This window comes from Eucyclogobius newberryi, unplaced genomic scaffold, assembly GCF_026437365.1.
Source record: "Eucyclogobius newberryi isolate DKJ021-1_F unplaced genomic scaffold, fEucNew1.0.hap1 SCAF_14, whole genome shotgun sequence".
Taxonomy (NCBI): domain Eukaryota; kingdom Metazoa; phylum Chordata; class Actinopteri; order Gobiiformes; family Gobiidae; genus Eucyclogobius; species Eucyclogobius newberryi.
This window is the reverse complement of record NW_027315768.1, coordinates 26,064,718-26,078,904: the sequence shown is the minus strand read 5'-3', so window position 1 is coordinate 26,078,904 and position 14,187 is coordinate 26,064,718. Positions and strand designations below refer to the sequence as shown.

The window sequence follows — 14,187 nt, the reverse complement described above, 5'->3', positions numbered from 1 at the left end:
TCCAGCCAATTTAAAAAAAGACATGTATATCCTAATGTCTCATAATGATCACAGGCAGAATAATGAACCTATTTTTAAAACGATTCACCACTTAAGTCCACTTTGTGCAGTCCTGGCCTGAAGCTGAAGCCCGTAACTATGTCACGGGCTTCAGCTTCATGTAGGCCACATATTGAGGACTTTACACCATTCAAAAGACAAGATGAAATGTTATGTTTCTATTGCAACTTGTCTTTACCTTTCGCCTCGTCCTGAAAACCACCGAAACCCTCGATACCGACCTTGATTCCAGGAGTTAGATCCGCTCATTACAACACCGTTGGCGCGAGAGATGTGAAGTGATACGAAGCAGCACGTCTTGTATCTTCAAACGGAAAAGTGTGACAATCTTCGCTTGCTATAATTTGCATAAAACTTTCAAACATTTTCAATTAACATTTTTATTGAGTCTTTCCGAGTGGCCGTAATGGGTGGACGTCTTCACAAAAGTCGCATCTCTCCCATCTTTGACTCTGACCTCAGATTCGTCAGGCTGAACAAAGATTCCTTAGTTTCACCGGTTGAATTGCATTTGCAGTTAAAAAAAAGAATGAAAAAAAGACGCTTTCATAGCAGCCAGTACATTACAGAGCTATAATTTCACAGGAAAATAAGCCCAAAATTTAATTTTCTTTTTGTTCACAGACCTTAGCACAGTTTAAACATGGTTGAATGAAATCGCAGATACATCTTACAAGAACGAGCGTATTCACATGGGCCATAGACGCCTAAATCAAATTGTCTGAATAAAGTCCCCCTTAAGGAAAAGTAATAACTTGTTAAAAAAGTTAGATTTTTAAAGACGCTTTCCCAGCCGTAGAGAAGAAAAGGGGGCACGGTTATTTTCCGCTATACAATTATCTTCATTGTTCCAAATGAAGGGGTTTGAGCATAAAGTTATTTAATTAACAGCGAGATCAGTAATTCGGTCTATTGTGAATTTGCGCCGCAGACTTAAACAAAACATGCTGCAGAGTGTCAAATGGAAGTCAAGGGCAAATTAAAGTTGTGGGATATAAAAAAGATAATATGCAGAGATGCAAAAACTGCTACGACCGTTGCTATGTCTGTTACAAGTGCTGCTGCTGCTGCTTAACTAACTCAGACCAAATGCACATGACAGGTTTTCATGTGACTCTCATTACTTTGATGACGTTTGACGGGATAATGCCCGTTTTATCTCCACCGCTCAAGTGGCAGTTTGTGGGAAAAGAAACGTTGAAAAACAAGCTGAATTTGACAAGAAGCCGTGCTGAGATCTCGAACATATTAAAGAAGTCAAAGAGGTCGCCCACGCGGAATCACTGCAATTACCGAGGAGAATTTATTTATTTATTGGGCGTTTCGTAACATGCTGTGCGGCAATTAAACTGCATTTCTTTGTTGTGTAGAATTAAAAGGTGGTTTAAAGCTATAAGTTAACACAAATTACGCAGGTAGTACCGTATTTTCCGGACTATAAGTCGCACCAGACAAAAATTGCATAATAGAGAAGAAAAATACATATGTAAGTCGCACTGGAGTATGAAATATGGTTGCAAGTGTGAAAATAACAAATAATATCACATATAAGTCACTCCGGAGTATTTAAGTATAAATATAAGTATAAGTCGCACCTCGGCCAAAACTATGAAAAAAGATGCGACTTATAGTCCGGAAAATACGGTAACTATGGTTAAGGTTACAAACAGTCTCCAGAAAGTGAATGCGATGTTATGTATGGCATGGACACCCAATATGTCTGTGCGCGTGTTTGTTTCAGCTCAGCTCCAGAAGACCAGCGGAGACACGTGTCCATGCGAGACGCCGTGTAATCTGACGCGCTATGGTAAAGAGCTCTCCATGGTCAAGATCCCCAGCAAGGGCTCAGCGAGGTACCTGTCCAGGAAGTACGACAAGACAGAGGAGTACATACGGTTAGTACTGCACCCGCCACCACTGATACTACCACTGCCACTGCTACTGCTGCTCTCAGGGTGATATTATGGCTTCTCACGATATACAGTAAAAGAAAATGTGCAATAACGGTATAATTGATGGTGTACTTGACGGTGGCATCTGTAATATTTGTGCACACTTGTTTAAAGGGGATTTAATTATGCGTTTTCACGTACTTAGAATTGAGCTATAACCATAAGTAGATCATCATTTTACATTTTGTTCATTGAAAAAAACATGATGTTGATACAAAAGTCTTAACAAAAGAAACCTGTCCATTGGCTTCCTGTTCAAAATTGAAGCACTGATAAGCCCCGCCTCTTCAGAGTGACTGCGGACTGTTATTTACATGTTTTTATTTTTGAAAAGTAGCTACACGACATTTTTACAACCCAATGAATCACTTGGGAGTTTTTCAAATAATTGGAACAAGCACAGGGATGTGGGCGGGGCTCAGGGGTAAGTGAAATCAGGAATTCTCTGAGCACTCGAGCCTCAGTTGCAGGACAATACAAGATTACTCAAACATGTACACTGCAAATTTCATAAAACTAACCAAGATTAATTCACTTAAATCTAGATAAAAAAGCTTACTTATCTTGTTTTGAGAATTTTTCACTCATTAAACGCTAAATGTGTAAGATTATTAAGCTTATTTCAAGAAAATATATTTTTTTTTCTTATTTAGTTTTTAAATCTATAATCTAGTAAGAATACATGCAAAACAAGCAGAACAAGTTTTCAGACGTTAAAAATAGGAGCCTTTCTTAAAACAAGAATATTTTAGGTACAATAACTTTTTTTTCCTAAAAATAAGAATGTGACATCCATAACATTTTAATATGCATTTATTGAATGCTTAGGCACATAATTTCAAAACCACTACAAATAAGGTAATAAACAGAACCCTTACAATATCCAAATCATCTTTAGTTTTTTACTACAATGACATCTTCAAGGTTATATTTTGTCATAACGTACACACAGCTGTTGAAATTGATTGGATAATATGATGTATAGTCAAGAAGTTTTTCAACATCTGTCAGTTCTGTTGCTTGCGCAAGGTTAGGTACAGCAATTTCATATGCAATAAAATCTGTTTAAACCCATTGTTTCATAAACCTGGTATTCAAAGCAATATAACGCACAGTTAACAATGAAAATATTTTTTACAAGCCCAAAGGTGGGAATTGAACCATTTGCAGAGATGATTATCAGAGACCTATCACAAATGTATTTGTTACCATACAGAACAAGCCACTTCACCCTCACTGCATGTTGTACATTGTCCATCCCTAAGAAATCTCTAACTTTTGTTCTGACATGTTCAATATTAGCAACTTCTGAAACAGGACCCAATTCTTTCTCATGTAAAAAAATCGGGTGCTCGGTGCCTGCTTCATTTTGACAACATTCCAATAACTGATTGTGATTTACAAGGGACTTACACACATTCTTAAAGTTCAGTTTGGAAGACCATTGTTTAAAGAAACAGTGTTTAGACTCAAATCTCATGCACATATGCCTTATAACAGGTCCCAGAGACATCATCTGAGAAGGTAGATGCAGCATGTAATGTTGCTTTGGGATTATATTATTTTCTGGGAAGAGTTGTCTAAATAGCTTGAGATGATCTTCTATCATTTGTTTCAGTTTTAACACAGTTTTAACACAGTTTGTACAGACACAACATGGGCAAAAAGTATTTTTACAATTTCAATTAAATCCAAAATAAAACGGACATGGGGATTTTTCTCTACACTGTCCAAGAGGAATGGCAAAATCTTTATCAATATCAGCATTTGCCCAGATGATTGTTTGAGTTTATTGTCATTTGAGGCTAATGTAGCAACACTTATTGGAGAGGACTTATCACGCACGTCTACTGAAGAAAAAGGAAATGTCTGCATCGCTGCATTAAACATGTCCAACTCCAACTTTCCAGAGAGAATAAGGTATTTCAACACACACTTAATTTCCATAGGTGCTACACCTTCAAGAATAATGTGCATAATATTCTGTGGCATTTGCTCTATTAGATTAAAACCTGGAAAATCAACCAACTTGCTTTGTCGGTTTATGCCATAGTTTTGAGGGAGGATTTTAAGAATTCAGTGCTAGCCCTTTCGATTTCGATGCACTGCCTAATGTGTCGGTCCATTGTCCTTTTAGTGAAGCTCCTTTCATTAAAGTTTACATTCACAATGACGACATTTGCTGTATGCAAAACCAACTCCTTCCTTAAAACCTGCAAGCTCATGCTGGGCAAGTGTGTCACCGCACACAGCGACAACTGCACCAGTTAGGTGAAATTGCCCATTCACAGTATCAATATTTATTCCATTGTACAGCAACTTCAAATCCTGGTCTATTCTAGTTAATATAACATCTACCCCGCACTCATCAATGTCCTTTGCCTTCGCTATTGCAAGGAGTCGGATTGATGCAAGCTTTGACCTAAACTTTGGGTCTATGTTGCCTAAAGTGTAATAAAACATTAGTAATTTATTTACTGCTGCATGTGAGTCCAGTGGATTACAAATTTCAATCTCATCTGAGTACAGTATCACTTGTAAAGCAGATTTCTTTTTAGAAAACAATGGATGGGTTTTGAAAATGCTTCCATCATTAATGTCATATACAAAACTGTCTTTGGGGCAACTTTGTGGACTGGTGTTGAGCATTTCAAATATTTTTGAGTTAGACAACAGCTGTTTAAGACTTTCAATAAGCGGGACATAGTAGAAACACTTGTTTTTGATTGCAAGAACCCTTGATTCTCCCTTTTTAACTCTGCAGGCATACTTGGAAATGATAATCTCCTCAGGTGTGACAGGGTTACAAAGCTCCTGCATTGCTCTGTCCTGCATGTTCGCTGTGGAAAATACGGCAAAAGGATCTTGAAAGTGATCCAGTGTTGATAGAACCTCTTCTTGTAAATGTTCAATGTTGGAATGTCTTTCAAAGGCAGTCCTGATGTTCTCTCTTAGGGAACTCAGAAGTGCCACTTGATACTGCTGGATGCCTGAGACAATGTTGTTAACGCTTCTCTGAAAAACATACAATCATTGAAAAAAATAATCTTAAAAAACAAACATAACATCTCAATAAAAAAAAAAAAAACATAACAAGGTAGACAACAAAATATCCTTCATCAAATGAATTAATACATTTTAATATTATACTCTCTTTGTTTAGTATAAAAATGATAAAGCGTGTTCTTCATCTTTTCACCAATATAGGCCAAACAAATGAACTAAAAAAATTAACTAGCAGCAGCTATAGATGTATTGGCAAGATATACAATTTGAATTATTAAAACCAGATTTTTTACCTGCGTGTGTAAAAATCTGATCGTAAGATCGCAAAATATTTACCTAGGTAATTTATTCTGACTATTGCACATTGTCCTACTTTTGTTCTGAACTTGACTCTACTTTAATTTCTGTGGAACTATGCATAACCACATTTTTTTTATACCTGCCATGCTAGTATCAAAATATAAGAATGGCCATGTTTTTATGTTTTTACATCACATTGACATGACTCCAAATATGCCTGGTAAAAAAATAAAAACAAATCTTACCTGAGATAGGTGGCATTGCTCCCGCACACCAATAGCAAATGCAGCAGCACATCTGGCAAGATCCATAGTTGCTCTTCCACTCTACAGAACGGGGAAAAAGTATTATAGTTAGTCCAGCATTACTATTCTGTAAAACCTCAATCAACCAAAGCCAATATTTTAATTTTGTCAATTTGTTCATGCAAGAACCTGTACCTGACGCACGCAACGTTAAGAGGAGATGGAAAAAAGTTCTATGAGCACTGGGTAACCATGGTAACCATGCACTGCACGCCCAACCAACACCGTGTTGATGGTGCACCTCTCTAGACCATTAATAAGGCCACTATAATAAGGCCACTAAAGGCAAAGGACTCGCTCTCTCACCTCAGGAGCGCTCACAGATCTGAGGCTCATCGCAGGCCAGAGCACTCTGTGCGCAGTGACAAACACAGCATACGTACCAATGCAAACATGTAGGCTAGATTTCATACAAATAGCCCGTTTTGGGGGTCTCCAGGAGAATTGTTACGCAAAGACATTTATTTACTAAAGCGTCTCGACTCGAAATAACGGAACAACTGTACTCCGTATTGCGCATCACGAATAAAGTAATCATAAAATCATAAATCGTTACATTACCTGATTCTGACATTGATCTTCCACCTCCACAAAACTTCCCGGTGGCTCCTGTTGCTCCAGCGTTGCAGATGAAGCAGACGCGGTAGATGGCGTGTCCGCTCCGGGTACAGCGCGCACCTGCTCCGCCCCGGACCTTGTTTCGGTGCAGTCTGAAAAAACAACTGTACCAAAGTTTTCTCGTCCTATGGCAGCTGCGTTGGATGTGGTGGTCAGCCATCCTCTTGGAGGGTTCCCAGTAGCTAAATAATGCGAATGCGTGCGTCGGAGATGGTAATAAAAGGAGTTGAAAACACGATATTCCTCGGCGCATCCATCCACTCCACAAATGACGCGGAAGTCTGGGCTCCGACCATGTGCAGTATTAATATGACTTAAAAGGGACACACACCTCCAACAGGCCATGATATCCCAAAAGCAGAAAATCACTTTTGTAGATAAATCTGTCGTGTCTTCTTCTCAAATTTGTTTGAATGGAGAATAATCTGCCGCGCTGGGTTTGGACAATACCAACAAACACCGTGGGATTATTAAAATAAGAAGGGGAAATAATGAACAACAGTGACCCGAAAGCGCATACAAAATAAACGACAGAAAAAACATAAATATGTATATCAAGCATGTTTTATTAAAAAAATGAAACAACGACATAGATTAATTTAGTTTATTTAATGCATTTTGTCAGTGGAACATTCCGGCGGTATCAAGCGGAAGCGATGACTTTGACTTGGTCAAGGCCACTCAATAAAGTTTATTTAGTAATGCAGTATTGTTACCATGTTTTATATATTGTACGTCCCATATAATATTATAAAAATTGCATGTATATTTTTGGAGATCGTAAATTGCAAGGTGGTATGAATTTGTACAAAATCAATGTTACACCCCCATGGCCATTTCCAAATGGTTGTGACCCAGAGCGATCTGCGCATCGATCTTGCGCATCTTGCGTCATCAGTCAGTCGAGAAAAAAATGGTCGATTTGGGAACACGAGGTAAGGTTTTTGTAATTTCTCTTTTATATTAGTCAAATAACTAATGCTTTGCAAGAATTGAAAAGTGATACAATTTTGGTCAAATCATGGGTAGAGCTGCAATACAAGAATTTTTAAGCATAAATTGTGGCTAATGTAGAAGGCTTACAGATGCTAGTTAGCTTAGCAACTATTGCACTTAGCTAGCTGCGTTGGCGCCACATTGGACTACAGAGTGTCCACACAGCACATTTGTATAAATTAGGTATAATACAGGAGTGAAATTTTCAATGTGTTTAAAGAAAATAAAATTTACTCTTTCATTTTATTTGAAACGTTGGTGGGGTTATTTCTTGGCATGCTAATCAAGTCTTCAAAACGTTGCTTATATCATGTAGCTGAAACTAATGACTCAAATAAAAAGCATTTTAGATATTTGGACTTTGTCAGAAATTGTATTACTTGGTGGCCAATCTTTAGGTTTATTTTAAGTTGTTAGTTTACTTTGGTAATTGAACTAACTTAATTTAATTAATTAAGCATTAATGTTTTCTATAGTAATAATCATGAATCATTTAATTTGTTTGACAGGTGATAAAGCCATGGAGAAACTGGATGATGTCACAGTATCTATCTTAAAAGGTAACGTAAAGTATATTGTCTTGGTGTCTACATGCTCTACATTGTATGAACAATGTATGTTGTCTTTTTGTCGTAATTAGCTGCCAACATTGATGAGAGCTTGCTTTCAACACTGAGTCGTGATGATCTGAGGGACCTTTTGCTTGGGCCAGAGCATTTCAGAAGAAGGAAACAATTGTGGTCATTATTCAATCCAGAGGTATTTATTATTTTGTTAAAACATTTGGTTCTACAAATGTGCATTATGTTTAGTACTTGCAGTTCATTGTTTGTTTATTTCTGTAACACAGCAAGACCATACTGTTTCTGCAAAGCAGGCTTCGATTATCCCTCAGACCACTGCTTCTCCCAATACAACCCCATTGAAGACCCTGCAGCTCCCCTGTCCACCGGAATATGTGGTCTACACCGATACTGAATTGGAGCAGTGCCGAAAGAACTACTGTGACATGGCCAGCACTGGCACGGAAGAGTGTATCATGTATAAAGAGTTAAGATGCAGGCTGGTGAGGAAGACCATTACAAGTATGGTGTCTCTACTTAGAGCAAGCCCCGGTCAAATGGTCCAATATCCCTCCAAAACCGATGTCACTGCAATGGCTAAAAGAATCGTGGAATACTACTCAATGCTGCAGGACAAGGATGACTGCACAAAATATGTATGTATGATTCTTTTTGTTTTTGCTTTTAGACTAAATGTTGTTCTTTTTGGTGCAACCATGAAAATAATTTACAATTTGTTTCCAGGGGAGCATTAATGCCTACCTGCTAAAAAGATTGCAAAATATAAAATCCCCAGTTAAAAAGCAGGATCCGACACCTGAGAGAGGCCGGCCAAAGAAAAGGCGGATTGACTTCTTGAGTGACAAAGAATTAAATGAGGAAAAGGCAGATTATGATGCTGATGCTGATTCCAGTGGGACATCGACCAGTGGGGCATCAACCATTCTGCTTTCACCAGCCAGCAATTCTGATGATGATTTTAATTCAAATTCATGTAAGTACCCTACAGTATGTAACATACTCCATACACAAAATCTGTTAAACAATATTTTCTTGATAAGCATTATTTGACCATATTTGGATAACTCAAAATGCATTCTTGTCAAGCCATATCAGTAAGGTAAAACCTGAAGTCAGTTCTTTTGCTAATTTACTGCGCAAACTTCCGCCCTAAATTCTTGCAGTGGAGGATATTTTATCATTTTATTACATTTTTAACAAGTCCTATCAGCTTTCAATAGTAAATTAAAATAATAGTTGACTGAAATGTTCTTTGATTTTTCCATTTTAGTGGAAGAGGATAGTCTGCTGATACAAGTCAGGCACTACAAAACACTCCAGGAAATGTATAGGAAGCCAAAGCCAAACCAAGATGCGGTGTCCCAGTTATTGGATCTTGAGTTTCAGGCCAGAAGGGCATACATTGACTCAAATGCCACCAGAGAGGAGAACAGAGCTGCCCAAATCTTGGAAGCATATCCATGTTTCAAGGAGCTTCATAATGTAAGTTATAATAAGTCAGATTTGATTTTACTGTTGCACCAAATCTTCTTTTCTCATTTCAGGTTTTGGGTGAGCTACGCAGGATTTTGGACTCATCCAATGATAAATTCCTGGATCAAGTTCGACAGAGATGGGGGGAGTTCTGCTCCAGAATCCACTTTTATGGGGTGTCTAAAAAAGCAATGAAGCCACCTATGATGATGGAACAAAGTAAGTTTTATTAGTGGCTTTATTTATACCTCAAATTTACTGTATGTAATTTTATTTTTAGTTTTTGTTACAGCTGATGCCCACATTGCGTTGAAGGCGCTACCAGCACTCTTTCCCTCTTCAGCGCTTCTGCCCCAAAAAATGGGGTGTGCCAGTGAGGCTTTATTGCACAGCCTTAAGGTAAAATGCTTTTTATAGAGTTGCATTAAGAACACACTAACAGTTGACATTTACAACACCCAGATAAAATGTATTGTTTTTCTGTTTAATAGCCTTCAGAAGACCCATGTTTTTCTACAAAAGAGAACTCTCTCCTGTCCTGTACTACTTTTCGATGGTTGCAAGTGCATCATTGCGGTGGGCAATACACCAGTTGCAACATTAGATAAAGAACAGCTTGGTGAGGGGGTAATTTATCTTATGTCTTATTATTACACTTTCCATCTGACGTACCCCAAATGTGTGGCAACCTTACTGTCTGTCATTCAGACAGAAGTACTTCAGGATGCCATTCATGAGAGCGACACCACCTCCTCATACAAAAAAGCCCTGGCAGAGTGGCGTGATTTCATTGGATAGTAGTGCTGTATTTTGGAGATGGAGGAAGGGGATTTTAGAGTGTCTGTTTTTCTCTTCATTGTTTTTTTGTATTTGTTGAAATTGCAGCTTTGTTCTAAAAGCGTTCACATGCAAGATTTAGGTGAGCAAGTTTAAGGTCTTTGCTTTGTGAATGTTTGTGCCACAAAATGTTTTTGCAACAGTAAATCTGTGTGTCCATTACAGATGTAATTTTATACTTAGCAATGGCACTGGATTGTTCAAGATTTTGTCAACGTGTACAATATTTTAGAAAATAAAGATTGACACTCATTTTGAGTTTCTTTTACTTTTTCTTAAAATAAGCAAATTAAGAATTTAAGATTTATTTGCTAAAATTAAGTATAAATAAAACTAATAAAAAGCTTTATATTCTAGTTTTAAGATTTTCTACCTTAATTTGCTGCTTACAATTAGTGTTTTATGCTTAATTTTAGATAATTTAATTTGGATTGTTACTTAAAATAAGCTAAAAACACTTATTCTAAGAGTTATACCCACTTAGAAAAAAAGTCTTATTTCAAGAATTCTTGATAAGTAAAATTCACTTACCCCACTGGCAGATAATTTCACTTAATTCAAGTAGATTTTCCCCTAAAACAAGTGTATTTTTCTAGTTTTAAGGTGGTGTAAATTTGCAGTGTAAGGGTATTTTACTGGACCAATGCAAATGTTTTAACACATTTCTACTACTACTACCACTACTACTACTACTACTACTACTACTAATAATAATAATAATTCTACTACTTCTACTACTACAACTACTACTACACCTGAGAGCCGATAACAGTATAATTGTCGAGAAGTTATTGCTTTGCCTGGAATGTTCCACAGTATGGTATTAGTAAAAGTATTTCCAACATTACCATGTACAACTAATCCTTTGCTATTGTTACTGCTCCTCTTCATCTTCCTCTCATGGTTCAAAGTGCTGACTCTGAACTGCCCACAGCGGATAAATATCTCATAAATATGTCACACCTTTAACAGTGCCAAAGGTGTGTCCTATTTAAAGTTACTATAATTAACTGTGACTCCAATCAGAGTAATAGGCAGGATGACAACTTCGCCCACATTTCTGCTCATTTAGTACCAAAGATAAGCCTTCATTTACCCCACAGAATTATAAAATTGCTTCCTTGTACTGTTGCGTCTGACCAATTATCACCGCGCCTATTTTCGCAGGTGGCTCAAACCCCTTTAGAGCCGTTTCTTATTCCGTCCGTGGAAAGCTGCTAATGATGTTGCCTTTTCACAGACGCACCTGCATTTCTGATCAGTTGATTCCCGTGCATTCACATGTTGCAAACAATATTCTGAACTCAATACCTCTCGGTGCGAATCAACCGCTCGGGCCCTGATCAAAACGAGCTCTAACCGCGGCTGAAACGTGCGCTGTTCTGTTTTAAACCCTGATGCGGCTCATTATGGGCATGTCAAGTCTATCAGAACGATTCACAACCTGCACAGCTCGCCTGATTTTTGCCCTCGTCAAATTTAGCACCAATTATAATCAGTAACGCTGTAACTCACCGGCGTTATGACTTCTGAGTGCTTTTTCTGTTTACAGGGATAACTTTCTGGTCCTGGACATATTTTTTGAAGCGCTGAACTACGAGACGATCGAGCAAAAGAAGGCGTACGACGTGGCGGGATTGTTAGGTACGGTTTGTATGCTTGACCGCTCGGTTTAACCAAGTGCAGCAAACATGGAGCGTAACAAAAGTGCGTCACTCCGATGGAGAGTGAGCCCTGAGCTGCTGCTGCCGCTATAAACTTAATCTAGCTGCACGTTTCTGGGTCATGGGAGCGTCTGGTCGAGGAATTAAAAAGCATGAACGCACCTAACGCTGGTTGTCATTATATTATAAAACAATTCTTAATATGCCAAGACAGCCCCATGCAAAAAACTCTATCTAACGATGTATTCTGAAACCTTTCCTTCTTTGTAAGTACGGAAGTTGTTGTTGTTGTTGTTTTTTCTGGCCATTGCAACAAGTTCTTATTTAAATTAAAGCCATTCGTTACAAGGGTTGAATGTTTATTTTTACTCTAGTTCATTTTAATTACCCAGGCACAGTAACAGTTTATGAGTTGGATAATACTGCAAATATTTTTCTTGTGGATTTATACTCTTACCATCAGACCAGAATTAATTACCATATTTTCCGGACTTTATATTCCGCACCTTTTTTCATAGTTTTGTCCGGGGTGCGACTTATACTTATATTTATACTTATATACTTAAGTAAGTAAGTAAGTATACTCCGGAGCAACTTATATGTGATATTATTTGTTATTTTCACACTTGCAACCGCATTTCATACTCCAGTGCGACTTATATATGTATTTGTCTTCTCTATTATGCATTTTTTGTCCGGTGCGACTTTATAGTCCGGAAAATACGGTAATATATTTTTGCATTTGGTGTGGTAAGGTAAGCTCTCTCTCTCACACTCACACTCTCACACTCTCTCTCACACTCTCTCTCTCACACTCACACTCTCACACTCTCTCTCTCACACTCTCTCTCACACTCTCTCTCTCACACTCTCTCTCACACTCTCTCTCACACTCTCACACTCTCTCTCACACTCACACTCTCACACTCTCTCTCACTCTCACACTCTCTCTCACTCTCACACTCTCTCACACTCACACTCTCACACTCTCTCACACTCTCTCACACTCTCTCTCACACTCACTCACACTCTCTCTCACACTCACACTCTCTCTCACACTCACTCACACTCTCACTTTCACACTCACACTCTCTCACACTCACTCACACTCACTCACACTCACACTCTCTCACACTCACTCACACTCACTCACACTCACACTCTCTCACACTCACTCACACTCTCACACTCTCTCACACTCACTCACACTCTCACTCTCACACTCACTCACACTCTCTCTCACACTCACTCACACTCACACTCACTCACACTCTCACACTCACTCTCTCACACTCACTCACACTCACTCACACTCACACTCTCTCACACTCACTCACACTCTCACTCTCACACTCACACTCTCTCACACTCACTCACACTCTCACTCTCACACTCACTCACACTCTCTCTCACACTCACACTCACACTCACACTCTCACACTCTCTCACACTCTCTCTCACTCTCTCACACTCTCTCTCACTCTCACACTCACTCACACTCTCTCTCACACTCACACTCTCTCTCACACTCACTCACACTCTCACTTTCACACTCACACTCTCTCACACTCACTCACACTCACACTCTCTCACACTCACTCACACTCACTCACACTCACACTCTCTCACACTCACTCACACTCTCACACTCACACTCTCTCACACTCACTCACACTCTCACTCTCACACTCACTCACACTCTCTCTCACACTCACTCACACTCTCACTCACACTCACTCACACTCTCACACTCACTCACACTCACTCACACTCACACTCTCTCACACTCACTCACACTCTCACTCTCACACTCACACTCTCTCACACTCACTCACACTCTCACTCTCACACTCACTCACACTCTCTCTCACACTCACACTCACACTCACACTTTTTCCCCCCGGTACAGCATAAACACATACTTTGAAGACGTACAACTACAGTAGGTACATTAGGTGGCTGCCAACCGCCATTAAAAGGAACACAACAACAACATGTATTTGCATATTTCTTCGCTGAAAATCATTTGTGATTCTCGACTTGGCAGCTGGAAACAACATCCCAAGCAAATCCAAACCCGCCCAAAGTGATTAGTAACAGTGCTATTAGCCTAAATGAAACTACTAGGATTTGGGTTATTTGGTTTGTGCCACTGAAGTTTTGGCAACGCAGTCGTCGCTGTTTGTCCAAATCAAATCCTCATAGATTTTCCCACTTTAACACTTACAAAATGTGTTTACTCTGTGGACAATACAACTTTAAACTTCTTTAAACAGGCGAAAAGTACATATATGTTTTTTGTATGTTATGGCTTATCGTTGTATGCTGGTCAATACGGATCCACTATGTTTCATCCATAATCACTGCGTTTATTGTATGTCCTTATTGTACT

General features: G+C 38.7%; 2 protein-coding genes across 2 annotated transcripts in view; both read left to right on the top strand.

Annotated features, from left to right (window-relative positions):
- asic4a (acid-sensing (proton-gated) ion channel family member 4a) overlaps positions 1 to 14,187 on the top strand; it is a 192,411-nt gene that overhangs the window by 172,833 nt on the left and 5,391 nt on the right. Inside the window, exons 6-7 of the mRNA XM_072445153.1 lie at positions 1,802 to 1,955; positions 11,684 to 11,775. Of these exons, the coding sequence (XP_072301254.1) occupies positions 1,802 to 1,955; positions 11,684 to 11,775 (246 nt within the window). The remainder of the gene's footprint in view (positions 1 to 1,801; positions 1,956 to 11,683; positions 11,776 to 14,187) is intronic.
- On the top strand, positions 7,736 to 9,671 carry LOC140359270 (uncharacterized). Its single transcript, XM_072444128.1, has 7 exons — positions 7,736 to 7,797; positions 7,878 to 7,996; positions 8,088 to 8,456; positions 8,545 to 8,794; positions 9,092 to 9,303; positions 9,366 to 9,513; positions 9,610 to 9,671. The coding sequence occupies exons 1-7, from the start codon at positions 7,758 to 7,760 to the stop codon at positions 9,669 to 9,671; spliced, it is 1,200 nt and encodes a 399-aa protein (XP_072300229.1). The 5' UTR covers positions 7,736 to 7,757.